A 23,480-nucleotide genomic window follows, 5' to 3' on the forward strand; every position below is an offset into this window, starting at 1 on the left:
TAGAATGAAGAGATGTAGCCACCACCTTTACCAAGTGAAAAAATTTAGCATTACTAATATAATTTACATATGTGTCCCCCTGGGTTGTAATAAGAGGTATACAACAGCTCTTATGTAGTATTCTTGCAAAAGTGCTCAAACTGAGTCTAATTATGAGGGAAACAAAATGACAAATCCAGAATGAGGGACAGTCTACAAGACAACTGGCCTAGGCTCATCACATTTAATGATTTAATTTAAAAATGAGGGTGGGCCGGGCACGGTGACTCACGCCTGTAATCCCAACACTTTGGGAGGCTGAGACGCACAGATGACAAGGTCAAGGGATTGAGACCATCCCGGCCAACATGTAGAAACCCCGTCTCTACTAAAAATACAAAAAATAGCTAGGCATGGTGGTGCGTGCCTGTGGTCCCAGCTACTCGGGAGGCAGGAGAATGGCTTGAACCCGGGAGGCGAAGGTTGCAGTGAGCCGAGATTGTGCCACTGCACTCCATCCTGGGCAACAACAGTGCAAGACTCCATCTCAAAAAAAAAAAAAAAAAGGGTGAAAGAGGCTGATCTGGATTAAAAGAGACAATAACTAATTATAGCTCACAGGTTGAAAAACGAAACTGCTATAGAAATAATTTTGGGGACAATGGGGATATTGGAATATGAACTGTATAATAAATTTTACGAAATTACTAATTTTCTTAGGTTTGATCATGTATTGCGTTACGCAGGAAAATGTTCTTAGAACATGTATGCTAACATATTTGGGGGTGAAGAATCTGCAACTTTGAAAGAATTCATCAAAAATAAGTGGGTGAGGCTTTGAATGTGGAGAGAAGAGACGGAGAGAAAGGTGGCAAATGTTCACAATGAGCTGAAGCACGGCTAAGCGAAAGCTCATTGTACTATTTAAAAAACTTTTCTGTAGTTATAAACCATTTTTTCTGAAAAAGCCCAGGAGGGCGAAGGTCTTTCAGGGAAGGACAGCGCAAACGCAGCCGTGAGCTGAGAAGACGTTGGAAAACGCCATTCAAAATAACAATCCCGCCCTTCTCAGGGCTCTTCCCTATAGGCTGTTCCAGTCAAGTGGCGGCTTGGCCCCGCCCACAGCTCCCAGAAGCCCGCGCGCGACGTCTACAGTTCGGTCGCTTCCTCTTGGCTGGTGGGCTGCAGCCATGGAGGGGGAGCCTCCACCTGTGGAGGAGCGGCGGCGGCTGCAGGAGGAGCTGAGCGAGTTCGTGGAGAGCTGCTGCCGGACGCTGGAGGAGGTGACGGCGTCCCTGGGCTGGGACCTGGATAGTTTGGATCCCGGGGAAGAGGAGGCGGCGGAGGTGAGGGGCGCGGCCGCGGGGCCGTTTCGGGGACTCTTGGCCCGCGGTCTTCTGTGGCACAAGGGAGATCCGCACTGGCAGCCGCGGAGGGAAGGGCGAGGAGTCCCTGTTCGTGTGCAGAGCTGCGGTGGGTGCTCGGGACCGGAGGGGTGCCGCGGGCGCTGGAGCAACCCTGACGTCTCTGGGTCCCGGGCTGGGGCGCGCGAGGGCCTCCCGAAGGCTCCACGCTGACCTCCCGTGCCGCGCTCCCGCCGAACTTCGAGTTTCAAGAAAAAGAGGGGCCGGGCGCAGTGGCTCACGCCCGTAATCCCAGCAGTTTGAGAGGCCGAGGCGGGAGGATCGCTTGAGCCCAGAAGTTCGAGACTAGCCTGGGCAACATGGTGAAACCTCTTGCCTACCAAAAGTAGGAAAATTAGCCGGGTGTGGTGGTGTGAGCCTTGGGTCCAGCTATTCGGGAGACTGGGGTGGGAGGGTCGCTTGAGGCCAGGAGCTCTAGGCTGCAGTGAACCGAGATGGCTCCATTGCACTCCATCCTGGGCGACAGCGCAAGACCCTGCCTCAAAACACAAACAAAACCCAGGAAGATGCAATGAGTGAGGAGGGAATGGCAGATTTGGTATTTATTTAGAAAGTAAGTGAATGGGTCTCAGAGCTGCAGCAGGATTGGCGGTTTGCATTGTCATCTGTCATACGGATTCCGCAGTTGCACCAGATTCCTGTCAGGAGAGCTGGGAGTTTGCCAGTTCGCCTTTCTGTGCCTTAAAATTGGACACTTCTGACTGGGACAGCACCGATTCTAGGATTATTAAGGGATATCACCAAGAGATGGTAACTGGCAACTCTCGTGGACATTAGAATTGCTTTTTTAAAAATGTGGGCAAGTGTATTTAGACTGAACAATCATGATTTTTGTTTGTGGGGTGTTTTTTGGTGGTCTGAGAGGAAAGGAAGTGCTCCAATGGGGGTAATTCATTATCTTTAATATTATTTCTGAGTTTACCAGGCTGTAATAATTTCTCCTGGATTTAAGTTACCTCACTGATTCCCCAGAGACATTTAAAATATATTTGATTTCTATATATACCATTCATTATTTATTGTATTAAAAGCATAGAGGAAATTAAAAAAATCTTTATTGTTCATTTAGAGGAGTATTTGAAGCTGGGAATTCCATTGGAGTGGGGCTTACCAGACCTTTTTATACATTGTTTACTCAGCATTGCAGTAACATCGGATTCCTTGTATTAACGTTTAAATAGCACTTTGTTCGTGCCACTTACAATACGTTACTTCATTTAATACTCATAATAACCCTATGAAGTAGGTATTGTTGGCCACATTTTGTAGATGAGGAAAGGGACATAGAGTTGATAATTTGTCCAAGAATACACTGCTAGTAAATGGCAGCTAGGATTTGAACTCAGGTCATTGTGGCTCCTGTGAGTCTGTGCTTGATCGCTCTGTGGCCTCTTTAAAACTCTTGTAAAATTCCAAAATTCTGACCATCCGCTGTGGGTTTACATCTGATTTTTGCAAAACCAGTATTGGATAGTCAGGAGAATGATTTGGTTTGAAAATACTGCTTAGTGACATCCATAGTTCTTAGAATGAGTGCAATCCAATAGTGAATCTTCACATTTCCACCAGTGTTTTAGTACTGAATTTAGTGAACAACAGTTAACAGTTCCTGGTCCTAACAGAGCTTATTGTCTGGTGATGGTGAGGGGGAATACAGAGAACTCAACCATTGTTATCATGGGTCTATGATGGGCGGAGTTAGAATTGCTGTAGTACACTTTATTGTAGGCTGTGGTGGACAAAGTTGTAGTCAACAAAGGCTCCCTGGACAAAGTGAATTCTAAGCTGATAAATAAAAGTGAGGTGAATTAGCTAGGTGAAGCAGGAGGGTGAGGGGTGAGGGGAAGCATCAACAGCGTGTGTAGAAGTTCAGAGAGGAGGGAGTGACCAGATGAGGAAGTCTCAAGTAGTTAAGGATAGCTAGAGCATAGATTGTGGAGTTAGAGCAGAATGATGATGGTGGGTAGAGGCCAGATCTCAAAGGTCCTTGTCAGCCATATTAGAAAATCTAGATTTTTTTTTTTTTAATGAAGGCAGTGGGGAAGTATGGAAGTATTTTAAGCCAGGGCATATCATAATCATATTTACCTTTTAATAAAATAATAATTGGTTACATTTATTGGATGCTTGCTATGTACCAGGTCCTATTTGAATTCCTTTATGTGTATAAACTTAGGTATAGTTTTTTTAAAATCTTCACAATCACTTTGTGAGAGAGGTCCTGCTATTATTTTCATTTCATATAATAGATGAGGAAAATAAGGCAAAGAGAGATTAAGTACCTTACCCAATTTCATGCAGACAGTAAGTGGCAGAGCTGGAATTCAAACCAGCTACAGGATGGAGAATGAAGGGGAGGGCAGCAAGACTGGATGGGGTGGGGGAGAGCATGAGAGAGATTGAGAAAGCATAGTCAGGAGATGGCTGTTGTATTTCAGGAGACAGATGTTGATACCCTGAATTGGGGAAGTGGCAGTGGAGATGGAAGATGTTGGGGAATTTTCAGAGATATTTAGGAGTTAAATTGGCAGTACTAGGTGATTGATTGGATGTGGGTGATGAGGGAAAAGAGGTGGTTTCTTGCTTGAGCAAGTGGGACCTTTCACTGAAATAGAAAAGTACAAGAGGAATAGGTTTGAGGGATAAGAGATGATAAATATAATTAATTTATTTTTGTTCATGTTGAACTTTTAGTGTCTTTAGTATATGGTACTGGAGAGAAACAAGGCATAAAGATCTAAATTTTGGGAGTCCTCACTTTATAGTGAGAGTTGTAGCCTTGAGATCTTTCAGTAAGCATATATTAAATAGTAAAGTCAGTGGTTATATTAATACTTACATGAAAACGAACATCCAAAGGAGGACACATAGAGCAAGGAGGACACATATTTAGAGGAGATCAAGTAGAAGGAGCCAGAGAAGTAGAAAGAACATGAGGGATGTGTCAGGATGACAAATGGACAATTGGAATGTGACCTTCTAAGAGTTCAGATATGACAAGACAGTGACATGTTCTTTGGCTGTAGTAGCAAGGTTGTTAGTGACCTATTGACTGGTTTCAGTGGAGCAGTGAGTGAGGAATAGTTGTAGGTGAGGTTGTTTAGACAGTGAATGTAAACACATCTTTCAGAGAATTAGGCTTTGAAGGAGTAGAGAGAGGACGGGGCATTTGGGGGTTAGGGGTTGAAGGAGGGTTTTTTTTTTTCTTTAATACATACCCACATGAGGGTTGAGAGAGGCCTGTAGAAGAGGATGCACTAGACAGTACTGTTACATAATTAAATAGTAAACATTTAATGGGAATAATTATTTAAATATTATGTACCTATTTTCTTTGTTTCTGTTTTTTTTTAATAGGATGAAGTTGTGATATGTCCTTATGATTCCAATCATCACATGCCTAAATCGTCTTTAGCAAAGCACGTGGCATCTTGTAGATTGAGGAAAATGGGCTATACCAAAGAAGAAGAGGTACCATATATTTACTATATTATATATATGTCATGAGTTTCACACATTAATTCACAATTTTTGGAAGTTATATTGTGAAGCTCTCCGACATAAAATAATAGCCTTTATTTGAAGGGTAGGATGCTACTTTCCTAATTTCACAAATTGTGAGAAATAAGTAATACTGATCTATTGTTTCTGTCAAATCTTAAAATAGTCAATTATCTGATACTTAAGGACACTAAGATTTTTTTTTTTTTTTTTTTTTACTGTTCAGGGTGAAATGTATAATCCTGAGTTTTTCTATGAGAATGTGAAGATACCTTCAATTACTTTGAGTAAGTATTAAGTAATTATAATTTAAAAATATCTTAGTGTAGGTATTGATTTTCCATTTTTACATTATCAGAAGAATGGATTTTTAAAGTATGCTTATGATTAGGAAGGACATTTAGTACCTTAGGAGAATGTAGAATTAATTAATGTGGAAACTAATTCACAAAATCTGAAGTTTAGAGACCAGGCCTGTGTTAATAGGCAGTGAAAACCTTACAAAGCTTTGTACATTAGAGCAGACACCTTCCTTCTCAGTTAAAACAAAAATTTGAGCTTGTGACACAGATTGAAGGATAAGACTGAACATGGACATTTGTTCCAGGGATTCACAGCATATATAGAGGTTAAAGTCTTGGGCTCTGGAAAAAAAATGTCCTGATTCATCTCCTGTTTTTATCATGAACAGATGTGACTTTTAGCAAGGTAATTAACCTGTTTGTTGCCTAAATTTCTTTAAAATGGAGGTGGTTATAGTAGCACGTTGTGAGAATTAAGTGATACATGTAATATTTTTAGAATAGTGTCAGGCACTTATCTGGAGGCAGCTAGAGGGTCACAGAGGTGTGACCATTACAACACAGGCTTCAAGAATGTTAGCTGTTATTGATAACTAAAATTTGTCGCTGCTACTGCTGTGTACCTAATTATAGGTATGAACTGCTTGAAGTCTGGTTACTTACTAGGCTGTAGATAAATCTGAAAGGATTCTGTGTTCAGATTTTGTAGACAGGGATGTGGATATTTCTTAAGATTTTGGAAGGTCTGTCCACGTGCCCAAAGAGCTTGGATCAGAAACCAGTTAATCATTTAATTGTGGTCACTGATGATTCATATTGTATTTATGGATTTTTTTTTTTTTTTTTTTTGACAGATAAGGACTCACAGTTCCAGATAATTAAACAAGCTAGAACTGCAGTTGGGAAAGACAGTGATTGTTATAATCAAAGTAAGTGGCATTACAGTTTAAGTGAATTAATGAATCAGATTATTATTTTTTTCTCATAAGCATGTTACTAATTTTCTTCAAGAAAAACCTGTGAAAACAGTTACACGGGAAAGGTTAGGTTTTACATTTAACCTTTAGCAATTAGGCTAATTTGCTTCGTTTCAACTTCATTTGTTAGATATTTCCTGTTAAGATACACCAGAGTCTTACTAGGTCACTATCTTAGCTAGGGGTTTATCCTTTGAATTACCTGGTGATTTATAGGTGAGGTTGCCTTGTGGCTAATTAATAAAATTATTTTATAGTAAATATAGACAGTCTCAATTTAACGATGGTTTAATTTAGGATTTTTTAACTTTATGGTAGTGTGAAAACAATACATAACCACAAGGTTTTAGACTTCGACTTTAAACTTTTAAACTCTAAAAAGAATCCCTAGGGATTCTTTTATCAGACGCTGGGCTACATTTTCAACTTAAGGGTATTTTCAGTTTATGATGGGTTTATCGGGATATAACCCATGTAAATCAATAAATGCCATTGAGTGAGACTCTTTTACCCTGAAATTTCCTCTGTTGAGAGTGTTGAAATGCAATGTAAAGAAAAGGCTTAGGCTAAAAGAGATTAGTCTCCACAACTACCCTCAGGTTATTACCCAGTAAGTGAGTTGGTTTGAGGTAATGAATGCTTGGGATCCCCTTCTCAGAAAAAAAGTATAAACACAAACTTTTTACGTATAATTTCAGAGGATTCATATTAACAGATCCTTTCATGGCCAGCTTTGGAGCTGGGTTGAAGAGTTTCTGCTTGGGAACCTCAGCAGAGACTAGGTTAGAAGTTTTAAGCATAAGCTTCTAGGAAGTTGAAAGAAAACTTAATCTGTCAAAAACGTAGACATAAGCCGGGTGCAGTGGCTTATGCCTATAATCCCAGCACTTTGGAAGGCGGAGGCAGGTGGATCACCTGAGATCAGGAGTTCAAGACCAGCCTGGTCAACATGGCGAAACCTCCCCATCTTTATAAAAAGTACAAAAATTAGCTGTGCATGGTGGCCGGTGCCTGTAATCTCAGCTACTCCGGAGACCGAGGCAGGGAGAATTGCTTGAACCCAGGAGGCAGAGGTTGCAGTGAGCCCAGATGGCGCCATTGCACTCCAGCCTGGATGACAGAGCGAGACTGTCTCAAAAAAAAGACATAAATGAGTTAATAAAAGTTTAAATTTCTAATGAACCTAGATATGACATCTAGCCAAAACCTGAACAACTTCTCTTAGAAGGATTTCTGCATTGCATTGTCTTCTTTAAACTTTCTGCAGGTAGCTTTCTCTGGACGTCTTACCTTTTTTTCCTCATTGTTTTTTCTAGCTGAATTATATTTACCAGGCTGTAGTCATGGTTGGTTTTCTCCCTTGTTGAAGCTGAGGATCTTTACCAAATATGTTCTAAGCCAGTATCTGGATTTGATGTCTTAGAGTTGCACTGTGGCTTCAGATGGAAGACCATCTTATCCTTAGCTGTCTGTATTACATGGGTAATCTACAACAGCCAAAAGCACATTTCTTTTGGCTGTTCCCTCTTTTGTCAGTTCCCACTTTTGTCCCTATCAGCAGAACTCCAGGTTTTTGTCTTTGAGGGAGACAGTTGACTCTTATTTTATTTAGAGAGATTACTGAGCTGTGACTAGTCAAGCCTTTTTTTGGCCTCTGCTATTTATTGGTTCTACTCATATCCCCTGGTAATGTACCCATAAAAAAGTAGAGGTTTTTTGTTTTTGAAGAGGTTAATACTCAAAGGACTTTATTTGACTCAAGTAGTTAGAGTTACTGAATTTATTTTAGAGTAGAAAGAGAACTTGGAGATCATCTAATCCAGTGTCTGCATTTTATATATAAGAAAACAAACTCTGATAGAGACATGATTAAGTTCTAGTGTGTTCTAAAGGGCTTCCATATTTTTATTTTTTAAAAGCTACTTTTTTTTCTAAAGCTCTTTTATGAATTACATTTCTCTTTCACAACAATATTGTGATAAGTCAAACAGATACTTTCCTCTGCATAATAAGTGAAGAAACAGGCACACAAAAGGGAAATAACTTGCCTTTGCTAAATAATAGCAAGGTGGATTCAGAACTAAGTTCTGAATTTTGACACAAACTCTGAACTGAGTTGTTTGATTTTCTGTTAGAAACCCTACATTTAGTAAAATTTGTGGACTAGGATTCTAGATATTGCTCAAATTTATTTATTATATGTTTCATGATGAAGTGGAAGCATATCACCAACTTTATATCTCTACATACTAATTGTGACTATCAGTGCTGTTCATTGTTTATTCTACTTGGTGTAAACCTGTTTTAAAGAAGTAAAATTAGCTGCTTGGCCATGTATTAATGACAACAACGCTTAGCTTTTGTTTCCTTATCTGTAATGTAAAACTCTCATAGAGTTGTTGAGAGGAACACCGATAATGGATGCTAAAGAAGCCCTAGCTCCAATAATTGGTAGCTACAATGCTCTAAGTGAAAATTAATGTATAGAAAGTAATATTAAGATAATGAAATGGATGAGTTTTTTATATATGAGTAGTTTAGAAAATGTTCTGCTTTTTAATTTATAGAACAGTAATAAGGTAGATTTGGACAGTGAACTTAGTTCTTTTCAAAAGCAAAGAGTTACTTTGAATAGTTCTCTCAATAGGTAAGAGGAACTTTGATTTTGAATTTTCACACAATTTTAAAATTGTTAACAGTAACTTTTTTTTTTTAGGCCGGGCGTGGTGGCTCACGCCTGTAATCCAAGCACTTTGGAGGCCAAGGCAGGCAGATCACCTGAGGTCGGGAGTTCAAGACCAACCTGACCAACATGGTGAAACCCTGTCTTTAAAAAAAATAAAAAAAAATAAAAAAAACAGTAACTTTTTATGTGATCTGTAACCCTATTAAAAATTTTTTTTTTGGCCGGGTGCTGTGGCTCATGCCTGTAATCCCAGCACTTTGGGAGGCTGAGGTGGGTGGATCACCTGAGGTCAGGAGTTCAAGACCAGCCTGGCCAACATGGTGAAACCCTGTCTCTACTAAAAATACAAAAATTAGCTAGGCGCAATGGCGCGTGTCTATATTCCCAGCTACTCAGAAGGCTGAGGCAGGAGAATCACTTGAACCTGGGAGGCAGAGGTTGCAGTTGGCTGAGATGGTGCCACTGCACTCAAGATGGCGCCACTGCACTCCAGTCTGGGCAGCAGAGTGAGACTCCGTCTCAAAAAAAAAAATTTTTTTTTTAAAATATCCTCTGTAGAGTTATGCAGTTTTTAAACAAATTATTTTTCTGGCTCACTATGTCTTAGACATTTTAAGATCTTTTCCCTCAAGACAAGAATTTCTTTAAATATCTTATTGATGTATTTACTTTGAAGGGAGAATGACTAACATGAGAAATTTTACATTTCTCCATCTAATTCATATTTTATTTGTTATAACTAAAATGTAAGTTTTTTTGACAAGATTTTATGTATGTTTTCATTTCTTCTGTCATGTCAGGCCTAAACTCAGTGTACAGAATTCTCAATCTGTTAAACTTCATGAAAACTCGAACAACCATTAGATCTACGTACTTATTTTTAGATATAGTTACTTTGGTTAATTTTTTAACCAAGCTATTTCAATCATAAACAATCATTTTATATTTAGTGGTTTCTCTTTTTCCTTCAATATTAAATATTCAAGTGGTATACTTCAGTATCATGAAGTGTGTTTGAGTCATGGCCATGATGTGAAGATCAGTGTACTATGAAAGAAACTTAAAAAGACAGGATAGAATGGCTTTAGATCCAGTCTGTTCCTATCACTTGTGAGATTTTGGGCAAGTCATGTCACTTCTATGACCCTTAATTTCTGTTATCTGTAATCTTAGGGAATTGACTCTGAATGAATTCTCCCTAAAATTCTGAATTTGTATCTTTGTGACAACACCTTCTACTACTATTTAATGTTGTATGTTACATGTTTAAGATCCCCTTTGATGACAAAAGTGACTAACAAGAATGAGAATTGGCATTATTAAAACAATAGATTAGAGTTTCAATTTGGGGTGATGAAAAGTTCAGAGATGGATAGAGGTTGCACAACAATGTGAATGCACTTCATGTCTCCGAACAGTGCACTGAAAACAATGGCTAGAATGTTAAATTTTATGTTATATATACTTTGCCACAAAAAACCTGCAAAAACAGACAGCCAAAGGGTCATAGAATTATTATAATTACAGAACATTCATATGTACCTTTAAATCACTTAGAAACGTGCATTTTGAAAATTTACATCTTATGTAAATGTAAGTTTATTTAAGTATGTTTATCCTTTTTGTTGTCAGAAATATCTATGTTCCGAATGAACTGAATGCAGTTTGTTGCTTAACCTTTCCTGTACTTTTTCTTTTTCAGTAATTGGGGTGAGTATAAAGAGGAATTAGGAACCTGAATGTACTCCTTATTTAAAGATATGCAGTATCCTTTTTGCAAATGATATCCTTTTAAAAGTATCACGCAAATTTCTAAACTTTATCTTAATATCTGTCACATATTATAGTCTTGAATTGGAATTTTGGTTGAATTTCAAGGAATTTAAGTATCAGTCTTCATCATAAAGAAATTTAAGATGAATAAATTGAAGAAAGTGCTAAAATAATTTAAGAAGGAAATTATATTTCTTTGTTTAAAAATAACAGGCAAAGGTTTATGTGGAGCTTGTTTGTAATACATCATTATTTTCTAATCTTTATGTTTTTCTCCCAGATTTTTATAGCCTATATTCAAAGGAATTAGGCTTATCAAAGTTGTTTTTATAATTTTGTATTATAAAATGCCTACTATAATTAGAATAAAATTGATTGACTTGAAAGGGAACCCTTTTTTCCCACTAATTCAAAACTCTTTGACTAGTAAAAATGGCCGTATATTGTTATCAATAGCCCTGTTAAACCATGGCCTCAGATTCATTGCAGCTGTCCTCTTAATATGTAGACAAATAGTATCTCTTTTTTTGTTGTAATGCTTAGTTCATAATATGGTCTTATTTGAATTCTTTTGCCTCTACCTAGGAACTTAATGAGGTTAGACTTTATCAAATATAAGTATCTGGAAAGAGCTACTGATATTATTTGTTCTATGAACCAGTTACTACTTTAGAATAAGTTAGCAAACAGTGAAAGGATCCTTTAGTAGCTCATGTTCTTTGTTTGCATTAGTGAATAATGAAGTCTAGAAAGAATTGTTTTAAATTGCTTTTTTTACAGTTCCAATCATTTTTTTATTTGAGAAAATTTGAATCTCAAAACAAAAATTTTCTTCAATGTTTAATACATCATATCAAGGTATTGTATTTCCTTTTTTTTCACTAATGAACAGATTTTAGAAAATTCTGTAACTACTGGGGGGCACTGCTATTAACTTTTTTCAATTAATTTGGTTAAGCCACTATGCTTCCTCCTCAGGAAATTAAAATGAGTTTAGTTTCGGTTTAATCTGTCTTTTTCTAGCCTGAGGAGATGTTGGATTTCTGCTACTTAATTAATTATTTTTTGGCCCCTAGCTCTGAGTCTTTGCACAAGTGCAATATATTTTGAATATTGACCATCTAACTTGATGTCTCATACAAAAAGATATTTTTTACACAGTTTTTACTATTTCCGTAGTTTATTTTCAAACAGACTATAATGCATATTACTTATTAAAAGCATTTTTTCCCAATTTTGATGGGGAAAAGCATATCAACAGATAACTACTTTTGTAGATGGGTAGCCTTTTAAAAATTGTTACCCAAAAGGTTTTCATAGAGCAAATTGTCTCTTACAGTTATTCCTGCCTGCCTTCCTGGGATCTGTCTTTATATTGTTGGAGAGAATAGCAAACATCCATAATTCATTTTTTTCATGGTATTACATTCAGGATAGAACTGTTGTTTGTCATTTATTGCATAGATTGATATTTTGTATAGTTAGAGATTCTTATGAAAAAATTTTTTAATATTGCATTGTAAAAGCACATGTTTAAAGATAATTAGATTTTAAGTTCACAATGCTTCATGTATTGTTTATTCTTGTGATTTTATTTTTACTTTAGGGATTTATTCTTCATTGCCTGTTGAAGTTCCTCTGAATCACAAACGGTTTGTTTGTGATCTAACTCAAGCTGATCGTCTTGCCCTGTACGATTTCGTAGTTGAGGAGACAAAGAAAAAGCGCTCTGATTCTCACATCATTGAAAATGACAGTGATCTCTTTGTAGACTTGGCTGCCAAAATCAATCAAGGTTTGAGATGCACATCATAGCTTTACATTTCTTCATTATCATTTTATTGGGTAGTATTAAGATGATTTAATTGTCAGGTCACTTGGCGTTAGAATAAAATGGTTTTGTATTATTTAATATTGACATGCAGTTGGCCCTCTGTAGTTCCATATCCATCAATTTGACCAACTATGAATTGAAAATATTTGGAAAAAGTAAAAATGGGTGGTTGCCTCTGTACTATACATGTAGAGACTTTTTATTCTTGTCAAAATTCCCTAAACAATATATTAACAACTATTCATACAGCATTTACATCATATTAGGTTTTTGTTTTGTTTTGTTTTAAAAAAGATGGGAGTCTCCCTCTGTCGCCTAGGCTGGAGTGCAGAAGCACAATCTCAGTTCACTGCAATCTCTGCCTCCCAAGCTCAAGCAATTCTTGCGCCTTAGCCTCCCGAGTAACTGGGATTACAGACATATGCTACCATGCCTGGCTAATTTTTGTATTTTCAGTAGAGATGGGGTTTTACCATGTTGGCCAGGCTGGTTTCAAACTCCTGGCCTCAAGTGATCCTTCCACCTTGGCCTCCCAAAGTACTGGGATTACAGGCATGAGCCACTGTGCCTGGCCTCTATTAGGTATTGAAAGTAATTTATCTTATTGATTTGGGTAGGAGATAAAAAGAAAGAAAAAAAAAAAAGAAAGTAACTTAGAGATAAAGTGTATGGGAGGGTGTGTGTGGGTTATATGCAAATACTACACCATTTTATATCAGAGACTTGAGCATCCATGGATCTTGGTATCCTTGGGGGTTCCTGAACAATCCCATGGATATTGAGGGATATTTACTCAGTACCTGAGGTTTTGCTCTGACTTTTACATTAAATGTACCTTCTTTCTGTAAGAATATTAAAACTGTGGGAGGCTGAGGTGGGCAGGTCACAAGGTCAAGAGTTCGAGACCAGCCTGACTAACATGGTGAAACCCCATCTCTACTAAAAATACAAAAATTAGCCAGGCGTGGTAGTGTGCACCTATAGTCCCAGCTACTTGGGAGGCTGAGGCAGGAGAATCGCTTGAACCCAAGAGGCAGAGGTTGTAGTGAGCCAAGAGCTCTCCATTGCTCTCTAGCCTGGGTGACAGAGTGAGACTCCATCTCAAAGAAAAAAAAAAAGAATATTACAACTGTGCTGTTACTTTAATCTATGTACCTAAGCACTCTTACGTTCAGCTAATGGCTAGAGAAAAGGAGTGATATAAAACTTAGCCCATGTATAGACATAATACACAGTGTTTAGAATGTTTTGTGTGCTACTTTAAACAAGTTAAAATACAGGATTGTGATGTGTTTATTTGATTATTCATAGAATTTAAAAGCTTAGGAGGTTATAATAATTTTATTTTATTCTTTCATTAGATAATAGTCGAAAAAGTCCAAAATCCTATCTTGAAATTCTGGCAGAAGTAAGAGATTATAAAAGAAGACGCCAGTCCTATAGAGCTAAGAATGTTCACATAACCAAGAAATCATATACTGAGGTAAGTAAAGCTTTGTTGATAACAAAAATTTCCCTTAGGTAATTTTCTAAATCTGTTCTATGAATTTCCACAATTCTTTGGAAATTTTCTGAAAGTGTCTTCGGGGTGGCCACACGTGATTTGTATCTGTTCCATCACTTCTAGACCCACCCTTCAGCACGCAAAGGCTTTCATAGTACAAAAATCTTATATAAAACAGTTATACAATCTTAAAAGATAGCTCCTTGTGAGAAAGTAGTAGTGTATCAGGGTAAAAGCATGAGTTTGGGCTTTCAGTAGACCTCACCTTGAGTTTTGATTCTGCTCTTTCTCGTTGGCTGTTTGACTTCAGCAAGTTATTTGAGCTTTTTAGATTGAATGTTTTCTTTTCATAATAATTATATAATCTCTGCAGAGTTGTTACAAGAATTGACAGAATGCATGCAAAACAAAGAATATTAGCTATTACCTTTTTTGTAGAAATCTTAGCATATTGTTATGTACTCTAGTGATATTTGGGCTTAAGAAATGTGTTGATATACATTATACATTAGTCTCTTGGTATATATCTAGACTTATTTTCAGATGCCATTTAATGGCTCATTAGAGTCGATGAATTTTTTTGGTACCTTGCCCAGAGTCTACAAATAATTTCCTCATTGATTCCCTAATTGTTCCCATATTATTTCTTACTTCTCTCTGATTTAAAAGACCTTCCGTAATCTGGCCTCCTTTTCCCAAGCATTTTCTTTTGCTTTAGTCAAGCATGTCTCTTAAACTGTATCTAATTACATATAATTATTCTTACCTCCATGCCCTAATACCTGTTATTTTCTTAACTGAAATGTTGTTTTTGCCATTTTAAATCTTGTTGAGTTTAAGGGCCACCATTTCCATGAGATGCTAGTTGACTAATCTATCACTAGTTTATTGTACTAATATTCTGTACCACACAGCTTAGCTCTAAATTTTATGCTGTTCTTTTTACAATTAAAGTCTGTGTTTTAGACTTACCTTTGCAAGGAGAGATCTGGGTCCCTGTCATACTACCTTGGTGATTCTTAGAGTCCCTAAGATACTTGGTTCATCAGTTGTTTTTAGTCTGGTCTCTTGATAGATAACCTTTGTAATCAAGCTTAAATATTGCTGCTAGTATTTTTTATGATTTTATAGTTTATGTTTTATTGTCGAAATATTCAAACGTATACTAAAGTGGGTAGCATAGTCTAAGGAACCCTTATGTACCCATCACCCAGCTTCAAAAATTGAAATATAAAATTGGTAAGGACTTCATAGAGAAGGTAGCCTTTGAGAGAAAGGGAGAAACCAGGAGGAGTAAAGGAATGTCTGCTTATTGACTCTTTCCTATGTGGTAGACCTGAGCTAGGTGGGTTCTGTGCAGACATCAGGCTTTTCAAGGAGGGAGGCTTGTAGGACTGCTGGGAGGTGCGAGAGCTGGAACTTGAGATATGTGTGTGTGACTCATGTTACTCCACTAGGTTGGACCTTGGCATATCTTAGGTTTCCCATGGGATACTATAATGGAGGAGGGGAGGTGGTAGATAAGGATTTTCTGGGTAGAAGAACTAGCATTCTGAAAAGCAGATAAAAGTACAGGAGTTTTTCAGAGACTCATTAGTAATCCAGGGTGGCTGGAGCTTAGAACTTCTCCACTGAGAGATGAGGCTGATTTCTGTCTGATGTCGTACAATCCTGGAGGGCTTCGAAGGCTTCATTAAGGAGTTTGGATATTGTTCCATTTTACTTTGGGAGCCATTGAAAGTTTCTTTAAGGTGGGGAGAAACACAGTCAGGCCTGAATGACAGTGTTTTTGAGATTACCCCTTGCCCCCATGCCTTTTTTCTGAAAACTTTCTGTTTAATCATGAGGAAAGTGTAAGCTCCTATTTTAGTTTTGTTTTTGCCTCTGCAGTGACTAACCCTGTGCTTGGTGGCATGAGTAAATAGGAAAGGAAAAACTTTCCAATGGTTCTCATGGGTAAGGGATTTATAGTGTTGTCTGGAAAGTATCTGTGAAGTGACTGTATATTTCATATTTTGTCTTATTAAGTCATATGATTAAGTCAAGATGGCTTAATTATAAGGTTTTAAAAAAAAATTGTAAATAATCTCTAACAGAGATTAAATTGCAAAACTAAAAATAGTACCAAGAACTCCCATTATTGCCTTTACCCAGATCACTAATTGTGATCCGTTATTTTGCCACATAGCTTATCACTGGCACTCTCTTTCTCTGTCTGCACATTTTTCACTCTCTTGATCTCTATCTATACATATTTTTTCCCCTGAATTCTTTAAGAGTTAAATTACATACATCATGACCCCTTTATCCCTAGTATGTATTTCCTAAGAGATATTTTATTACATAAAGTTAGTACAGTTAGCAACTTCAAATTTAATATTGCTATAAAGCTTTTATCTACTATTTATATTCCATTTTGACCATTGCCTTTTCTGTGTTCTCTGAACTGCACATGTCCCACAGTCTTTTATGTCATAGCGCTTAGTAAATATTCGATTATTAGCACTGGTTTTTCTAGCATTATAGTCTTAATTTTTTGAGCAGTTTTCTTACCTGAAATTTGGTGCTTACCTCTCCCAAGGTGATTCGAGATGTGATAAATGTGCACATGGAAGAACTCAGCAATCATTGGCAAGAAGAGCAAGAGAAAACAGAGGATGATGCCGAAAAGTATGTCATTATCTTTAGTGGTGGAAATACTCTCTCCTTCAATCTGTTAGTTATAATTGTTAAATTTTAGCATTTCTAAAACCCTTGATAGCACACCGTATACTCATCAAAACGCTTATTGTTTTTTGTTGTCAGTGTGCTCAGGGTTATTATACCAGAGTTGTTCTGATATTACCCTTTGACAGTTTTCAGGGGACAAGCATATTAGTGAAATATTTAAATAGCAAGACATATTAACATTTATGCCTAGTATTCCATTATTGGAACACCAGGTATGTGGGCGTTATTTATATCCTGCTGCTCAGGGTCATCGCCGAGGTCTCATTGCAGAAATTCAAAAACTTGCAACCTCAGGCATAAATGGTTTAAGAGCTGTGTTTCTACGTTAGGAATGAAGAAAGGAGATCAGCTTCAGTAGATTCACGACAGTCTGGTGGAAGCTATTTGGATGCTGAGTGTTCACGACATAGAAGGGATCGGAGTAGAAGCCCACATAAACGAAAAAGAAATAAAGATAAGGATAAAAACTGTGAGTCGAGAAGAAGGAAAGAGAGGTGGGTCTAACCCTGCATCATCCAACATTGAATTCTCTACTTTTTAGAAGTAGAACAGGTTCTTCTGTTGTAGACCATGCTGAGAAAATAGATTTTAAGAATAAGTTAGAGGCTGGGCGAGGTGGCTTACGCCTGAAATCCCAGCACTTTGAGAGGCCAAGGCGGGCAGATCACAAGGTTGGGAGCTCGAGACCATCCTGGCTAATACGGGGAAACTCTGTCGCTACTAAAAATACAAAAAATTAGCTGGGTGTGGTGGTGCGCGCTTGTAGTCCCAGCTCAGGTGGGTGAGACAGGAGAATTGCTTGAACCCGGGAGGCAGAGGTTGCAGTGAGCCAAGATCGTGCCACTGCACTCCAACCTTGGCGATGGAGTGAGACTCCATCTCAAAAAAAAAAAGAATAAGTTAAAGTAAGGAGAGTAAACAATTGATGATGATTCCTAACATTCATTATAGTTCAGTTCAAATAACCATCACTCTAGTGACATAGTTCTCTACATGTGTGATTGGATATTGGTTTCTCTTTTTTATCTCTTACTTGCTTGCTTCCTAAACAGCACATATGAAAGTAATGTCTAAGTAAGATGTAACTGTGTTAAACAGGTGTTTTCCTAGATCCCTTTCTTCTGCTCATTCCTTCTTTCCTCTTTCTCTTACTCTTTCTCTTTTTTTTCTTCTAATTCCTCAATTAAGGGTATATGGGGTCAGAGAGAAGATGTAAATTTTGTCAGTCATTTGGTCCTTGTTGGTAAAATTTTGATAGCTCGAGAGATATGAATTAATACCGAATAGTAAATGTAAATCATTTGAAGCATATTTCTGTATTCCAGCTGCTTACGAGGCATGTACCTAGATCTCAAGTTCATCGGGTCTATAACTAAACTTACCTTTTTCTCAGTCTGCTCCCTTTTCCCCAGCATTCCTATCCTGGCTAAAGAGATGACTCTCATCTATTACCTAAGCCAGAAATCAAGGAGTCATTTTAGATACTTCCTTCCACTCCTTACCATCTGGCTAGTTCCTAATGAAATGATGGTCATTTTCCTAATTGTTCTACTTGTCTCTAAATTTACTGCATATGATTCCATCTCTTATATACTGCTAGAATGGTCACCTCATAGAACTCTACTGGTGGTCTGGCTTGGTGGCTCACACCTGTAATCCCTCCACTTTGGGAGGCCGAGCTAGGCGGATCACTTGAGCTCAGGAGTTCAAAGCCAGCCCGGGAAACTTGGCCAAACCTCATCTCTACAAAAAATGCAAAAATTAACTGGGCATGGTGGTGCACACCTGTGTTCCCAGCCACTTAGGGGGCTGAGGCAGGAAGATTGCTTGAGACTGAGAGCTTAAGGCTGCAGTGAGCCATGTTCATGCCCTTACATGCCAGCCTGGGCAACAAAGTGAGACCCTGTCTCAAAAAAAGTGAGAACTCGCCGGATGCGGTGGCTCACGCCTATAATTCCAGCACTTTAGGAGGCCGAGGCAGTGGATCATGAGGTCAAGAGATCGAGACCATCCTGGTCAACATGGTGAAACCCCGTCTCTACTAAAAATACAAAAATTAGCTGGGCAGGTGGCACGCACCTGTAGTCTCAGCTACTCGGGAGACTGAGGCAGGAGAATTGCATGAACCCAGGAGGCAGAGGTTGCAGTGAGCCGAGATTGAGCCATTGCACTCCAGCCTGGGTAACAAGAGTGAAACTCCATCTCAAAAAAAAAAAAAAAAAATAGAACTCTTCAGTGGCAAAATTCACATTCTTTTGAATGGCTCTCAAGACTTCTGGGATCCTGGCTCCTACCTACTTATATTTTGCTACTACCCCATGAAATGCATAACTTGTGCTCTAGCCAGCCTGTGTTACTTAACAGTTCCTCATCCACACTGTGCCACATCTATGCCTTTCCACTTTGTGTTCAAAGCCTGCTTGATAAACTCCTCCTCATCTTTTAACACCCGTCTCAGCCATTTCCTGAAGCCCTTTTCTCACTCATTCAAGCAAAGCTGATAATCTTTTCCATTTTGTCACCACCCTACCTAGCTCATATTTGTTCTTGAGCTTAATGGTTATTATCACTACTAGACTTTGAGCCCTATGAAGGCAAGGTCTGTACCTTATCTTATTTCTTTTTATACACACAGTACTGTCAGATATTAGGCTATCAAATAATATCGTGTCTCTCCAGGGCCACTGATAATCAGTAATTAAAGCTTATTGTATTGGTTTGGTGATTTTGTTCATCTTACTATCATTCAGTTAATTAGGTGTAAAGCCAGCTATGACTTAGTCCTTTTCTTATACAAATGAAATATTTGCTTAGTAGTCCTTTTGGATTCATACGCTATTTTATAATAATTATACATACACAAACTAATTATTGATTACTAAAATTGTGCTCTTTCACTTTCAGGTTTGGTAGTGCTTCTTCTACTTGAGTAACTTTTGACATTTCTAATCAATCCCTATTGACTCAAATACATTAGAAGTCCTCAAAAATCTAAACATTAAATAATTTTTATTTAAAGAAGGTAAACTGGATATAAACAAGAAATACTTTTCAACAGGCTAATCTTTGATATCCACACCCGAGGTGGACTGAATTATAGGTACTTGGTTTATCTCACATAAACCAGAACAAGTAAAATATTCATTTAGAATTAAACAGTGATTTTGTTTTTTTAAGAGTATATATGAAAAATGCATTATGAAAACTAAGAGACAAGCTGGGCCTGGTGGCTCACGCCTGTAATCCCAGCACTTCGGGAGGCCGAGGCAGGCAGATCACCTGAGGTCAAGAGTTCAGGACCAGCCTGGTCAACATGGTGAAACCCCGTCTCTACTAAAAATACAAAATATAGCCAGGCAAGGTGGTGCACATCTGTAATCCCAGCTACTCAGGAGGCTGAGGCAGGAGAATCACTTGAAGCTGGGAGGCAGAGGTTGCAGTGAGCTGAGATCGTGCCACTGTACCCCAGCCTGGGCAATAAGTACGAAACTCCATCTCAAAAAAAAAAAAAAAAACACTGACAGACAAAACTGAAATAGGAATAATAAAAATGATTTTTTTAAAATTACGCTTTGAAGTTCTGCTTTAAAATTAATTGTAATTATATGTAAATGATAACTAGAAAATTCATTTCAAATAGGATATTAAAGTGGTATATATTACTGTTAAATTATTTTAAAGCTCTGATATTAAAATGTCCATCATTTATAACCATTTTTTTGGTACCTCTTTTGTTTCAGGGATGGGGAAAGACATCATAGTCATAAAAGAAGAAAGCAAAAAATATAAATGAAGTACTTGTACATGTATTAATTATGCTTATGCCATGATAACCAATATGCTGATATATTAATTGGAATTGCTTTGCATAGGAGAATGTTTTCATGATCTGTTTAGTGCTTATTATTTTCCAATAAATATACTTCAAACCATTAGTACACTATTATGCCCTACAACTTTGTTTTCCTTATATTTTAATAGACGGTTTGCTTCCTGTAATTGATCTTGTTTTGTTCTTTTTTGCTAATATATGTATCTCATAATTCGTTAAAAAGTCAATATTTATCATATGTAAATTAAACATGAATACATTCTCGTTGCAAAAAACTACATCTTATAAATAAGGCTAACCCTTTGAACACCGTCTGTAGTTCCTGTTATCACTCCAGTGGTGACTACTGTTTACCACTACACTGGTGAATTGTAATAGGGAAAAACAATCTATATATTGAAGAGAAATGGCCTGACAAATAAAATTTGATGTAGTCATAGGCTAGATTACTGTATTGGAGTTAAAAGAAGTAATCTAGATCCATATTAACCTGGATCGGTCTCAGAAACATAGTGTTCAGTGAAAATAGCAAGTTGTAGAAAGTTATATACAAATTATATATACATACAAAACAATACTATGCATTTTCTATGGCTATATAATGTATGTAAATATATTTTTAAAGGTTCAGAAGAATCCATACCAAAGTTCTAACAGCGAGTAGAGGGTATAGATGAGAGATTAGGGGTGCAAATCAGGATTGGGAGAGTGGTCAAAGGGAACTTTAGCTTTATCCATAACACATTAATTAAAAATAAAAAAGTCATTGGTGTTTCATTTAATTTAAAATATACTGTCATGTTGTATTTTGTAAATTGACAGAATTAAGATACTATTTACATATATTTAATTGCACCCTTTTTAAGTGTATATTTTATTGGGTTTTGACAGATTCATACCTCTGTGCAACCACCATCACCATCAAGATACAAATATTTTCATTGCCTCCAAAATTCCCATACCCACTTTCCCAATCAATTCCTCTACCCCTAGCCTAGGCAGCCACAGATCTGCTTTTGGTTACCATTGATTAGATCTATCCTTTCTAGAATTCATGTAAATGGAATACTGCAGTACGTACTCTGCCTTCTTCCACTCTGCAGGTTTTAGAGATTGATCCCTGTGTGTCAGTTGACTGTTTTTTTCTGTTGCTTAGTAGTATGTTCTATTGTATGTCAGATCATTCAGGTGAAACTTCAGCATGAAATGTTAAACATCTGATATCTAAATAGCAATATTTTGAATATTGGAAACTCAGGTTAAATATTTTGTTTCCAAGTAGAAATGAAATCTTACTATTTCAGTAAGTAGCTGACAATGACAGAAAGATTGATAGGATTTGGATCAGATTGGCTGTTAGGCTTCAAGTATGGGAAACAGCTCTCAGACCTATAAATTAGAAATCAACAGGTTACTTGCCAATATATAGTCATATTGCTGTCATTGTACTTAATTTCTAAATATATAAAATCCCCATTTAAAAATGTAAAGCAAGGACTTGGGAGTGACTGATGAATCATGAAACTGCTGCTTTAGTAGATCAAAACCACCGGAATCATCAGGAATTTCATATTGCTTCATATTGTGTGACAATTTACAATTTTGTTTTAAATTATGATTTCATCGATTTTACTAACTGGAAGAAACAGAAGAGTAAAATTGGCATATTTAGGTTTTTCGTAGAAGAAAGAAAGAAGTGAAAATTAGGAGTGGATTGGAGAAAGTGGGGGGAAATAGAATGGAGAAAGGAAAAGATTGAAAATGTAACCAGAGTTCTTTAAAGCTCACATTTTATAGTATCACTGCTGCACACTAATAAAATGTGGAATTGGATGCAAAGAGGCATTTGTTTGATCCTTGAATGAATGAATCTTTCGTACTTACCTGTTTGTGTTTTGGACCTTTCACTAGATTTGAGCTACTTGAGAGCAGGGTTTGTACCTTCATAAGTGTGACCCCTATACCTGTAACCTAATAGTTGTTAATTTGTAATTTTAAATTTTGACAAAAGCATTTTCACAGCCCTGTCACATAAGATCAAGTTTTTATATCTAGAGTGATGCTATGAATAATTACTATAGCTGCTGTCCATCTTGCCCATCCATTAAGATACCTTCTCACCAACATTTCTGATCTACTGGCTGGGGTGCAGTGGTGCAGTCCATAGCTCACTGCAGCCTCAAACTCCTAGGCTCAGGTGATCCTTTTGCTCTGGCCCTCCCATGTAGCTGGAACTATAGGTTTGTGCCACTATACCCTGGCTAATTTTTTTGTTTTTTTAGAGACGGAGTCTTGCTATGTTGCCCAGGCTGGTCTTGAACTCCTGGGCTCAGATGAACCTCCTGTCCTCAGCCTCCCAAAATGCTGGGAGCCACCAGGCACCAAGCGTGAGCTACCACACATAACCAAAAAGTATATATTTGAAATTTTTTTTTGTAGAGACAGGATCTCACTATGTTCCCCAGCTGGTCTCGAGCTCCTGGCCTCAGCCTCCTAAAGTGCTGGGATTACAAGTGTGAGCCACTGTTTCTGGTCACTTTGAGATATTGACAAGTAAACTGCTGTACAAAGCCCAGTGTACTGGTTATATTCAGTAAGAAACTGAACTCAGAACTCAGAATTTTAAATTATATCAATGATCTTCAAGTATTTGCCATTTTGAGTACAGCTGATTGGATAATCTCAAACCCTTTAGTGAAAATTCATTGTCAAATGGTAAATTTGAGATAAAATATTTTAAACACATTGAAAAATATTTTCTAATTACCTATGTACACTATAGTACAGACATATTAATTCCATAAACATGTCCATAGGTCTTTCCCCCCGTCTTCTGAGGACATTTTCTGTTTCTTTTTAGTGAGTTCATGAATGTCTAAGGGTTCTGGTGTAAAGCTTTGTTGCATTCTGAGTATAAAAAAATAAAATCCACTTATAT

The 23,480-nt window shown here is 37.4% G+C and overlaps 1 protein-coding gene across 2 annotated transcripts; it reads left to right on the forward strand.

Annotated features, from left to right (window-relative positions):
* The first annotated feature begins 1,142 nt into the window (after positions 1-1,142).
* SNRNP48 (small nuclear ribonucleoprotein U11/U12 subunit 48) lies at positions 1,143-22,375 on the forward strand. 2 transcript variants are annotated; one of them, XM_012440305.2, is made up of 9 exons: positions 1,143-1,325; positions 4,761-4,874; positions 5,131-5,191; positions 6,061-6,135; positions 12,249-12,437; positions 13,838-13,959; positions 16,562-16,650; positions 17,040-17,204; positions 20,451-22,375. In XM_012440305.2, the coding sequence occupies exons 1-9, from the start codon at positions 1,170-1,172 to the stop codon at positions 20,497-20,499; spliced, it is 1,020 nt and encodes a 339-aa protein (XP_012295728.1). In that variant the 5' UTR covers positions 1,143-1,169; the 3' UTR covers positions 20,500-22,375. The 2 variants fall into 2 exon arrangements, with proteins under 2 accessions (XP_012295728.1, XP_012295729.1); XM_012440306.2 differs by having other exon boundaries at positions 1,143-1,262.
* Positions 22,376-23,480: the final 1,105 nt, after the last annotated feature.

Source organism: Aotus nancymaae, unplaced genomic scaffold (genome assembly GCF_030222135.1).
Source record: "Aotus nancymaae isolate 86718 unplaced genomic scaffold, 86718_ANA_hifiasm-v0.15.2.pri h1tg000051l, whole genome shotgun sequence".
Classification (NCBI taxonomy): Eukaryota; Metazoa; Chordata; class Mammalia; order Primates; family Aotidae; genus Aotus; species Aotus nancymaae.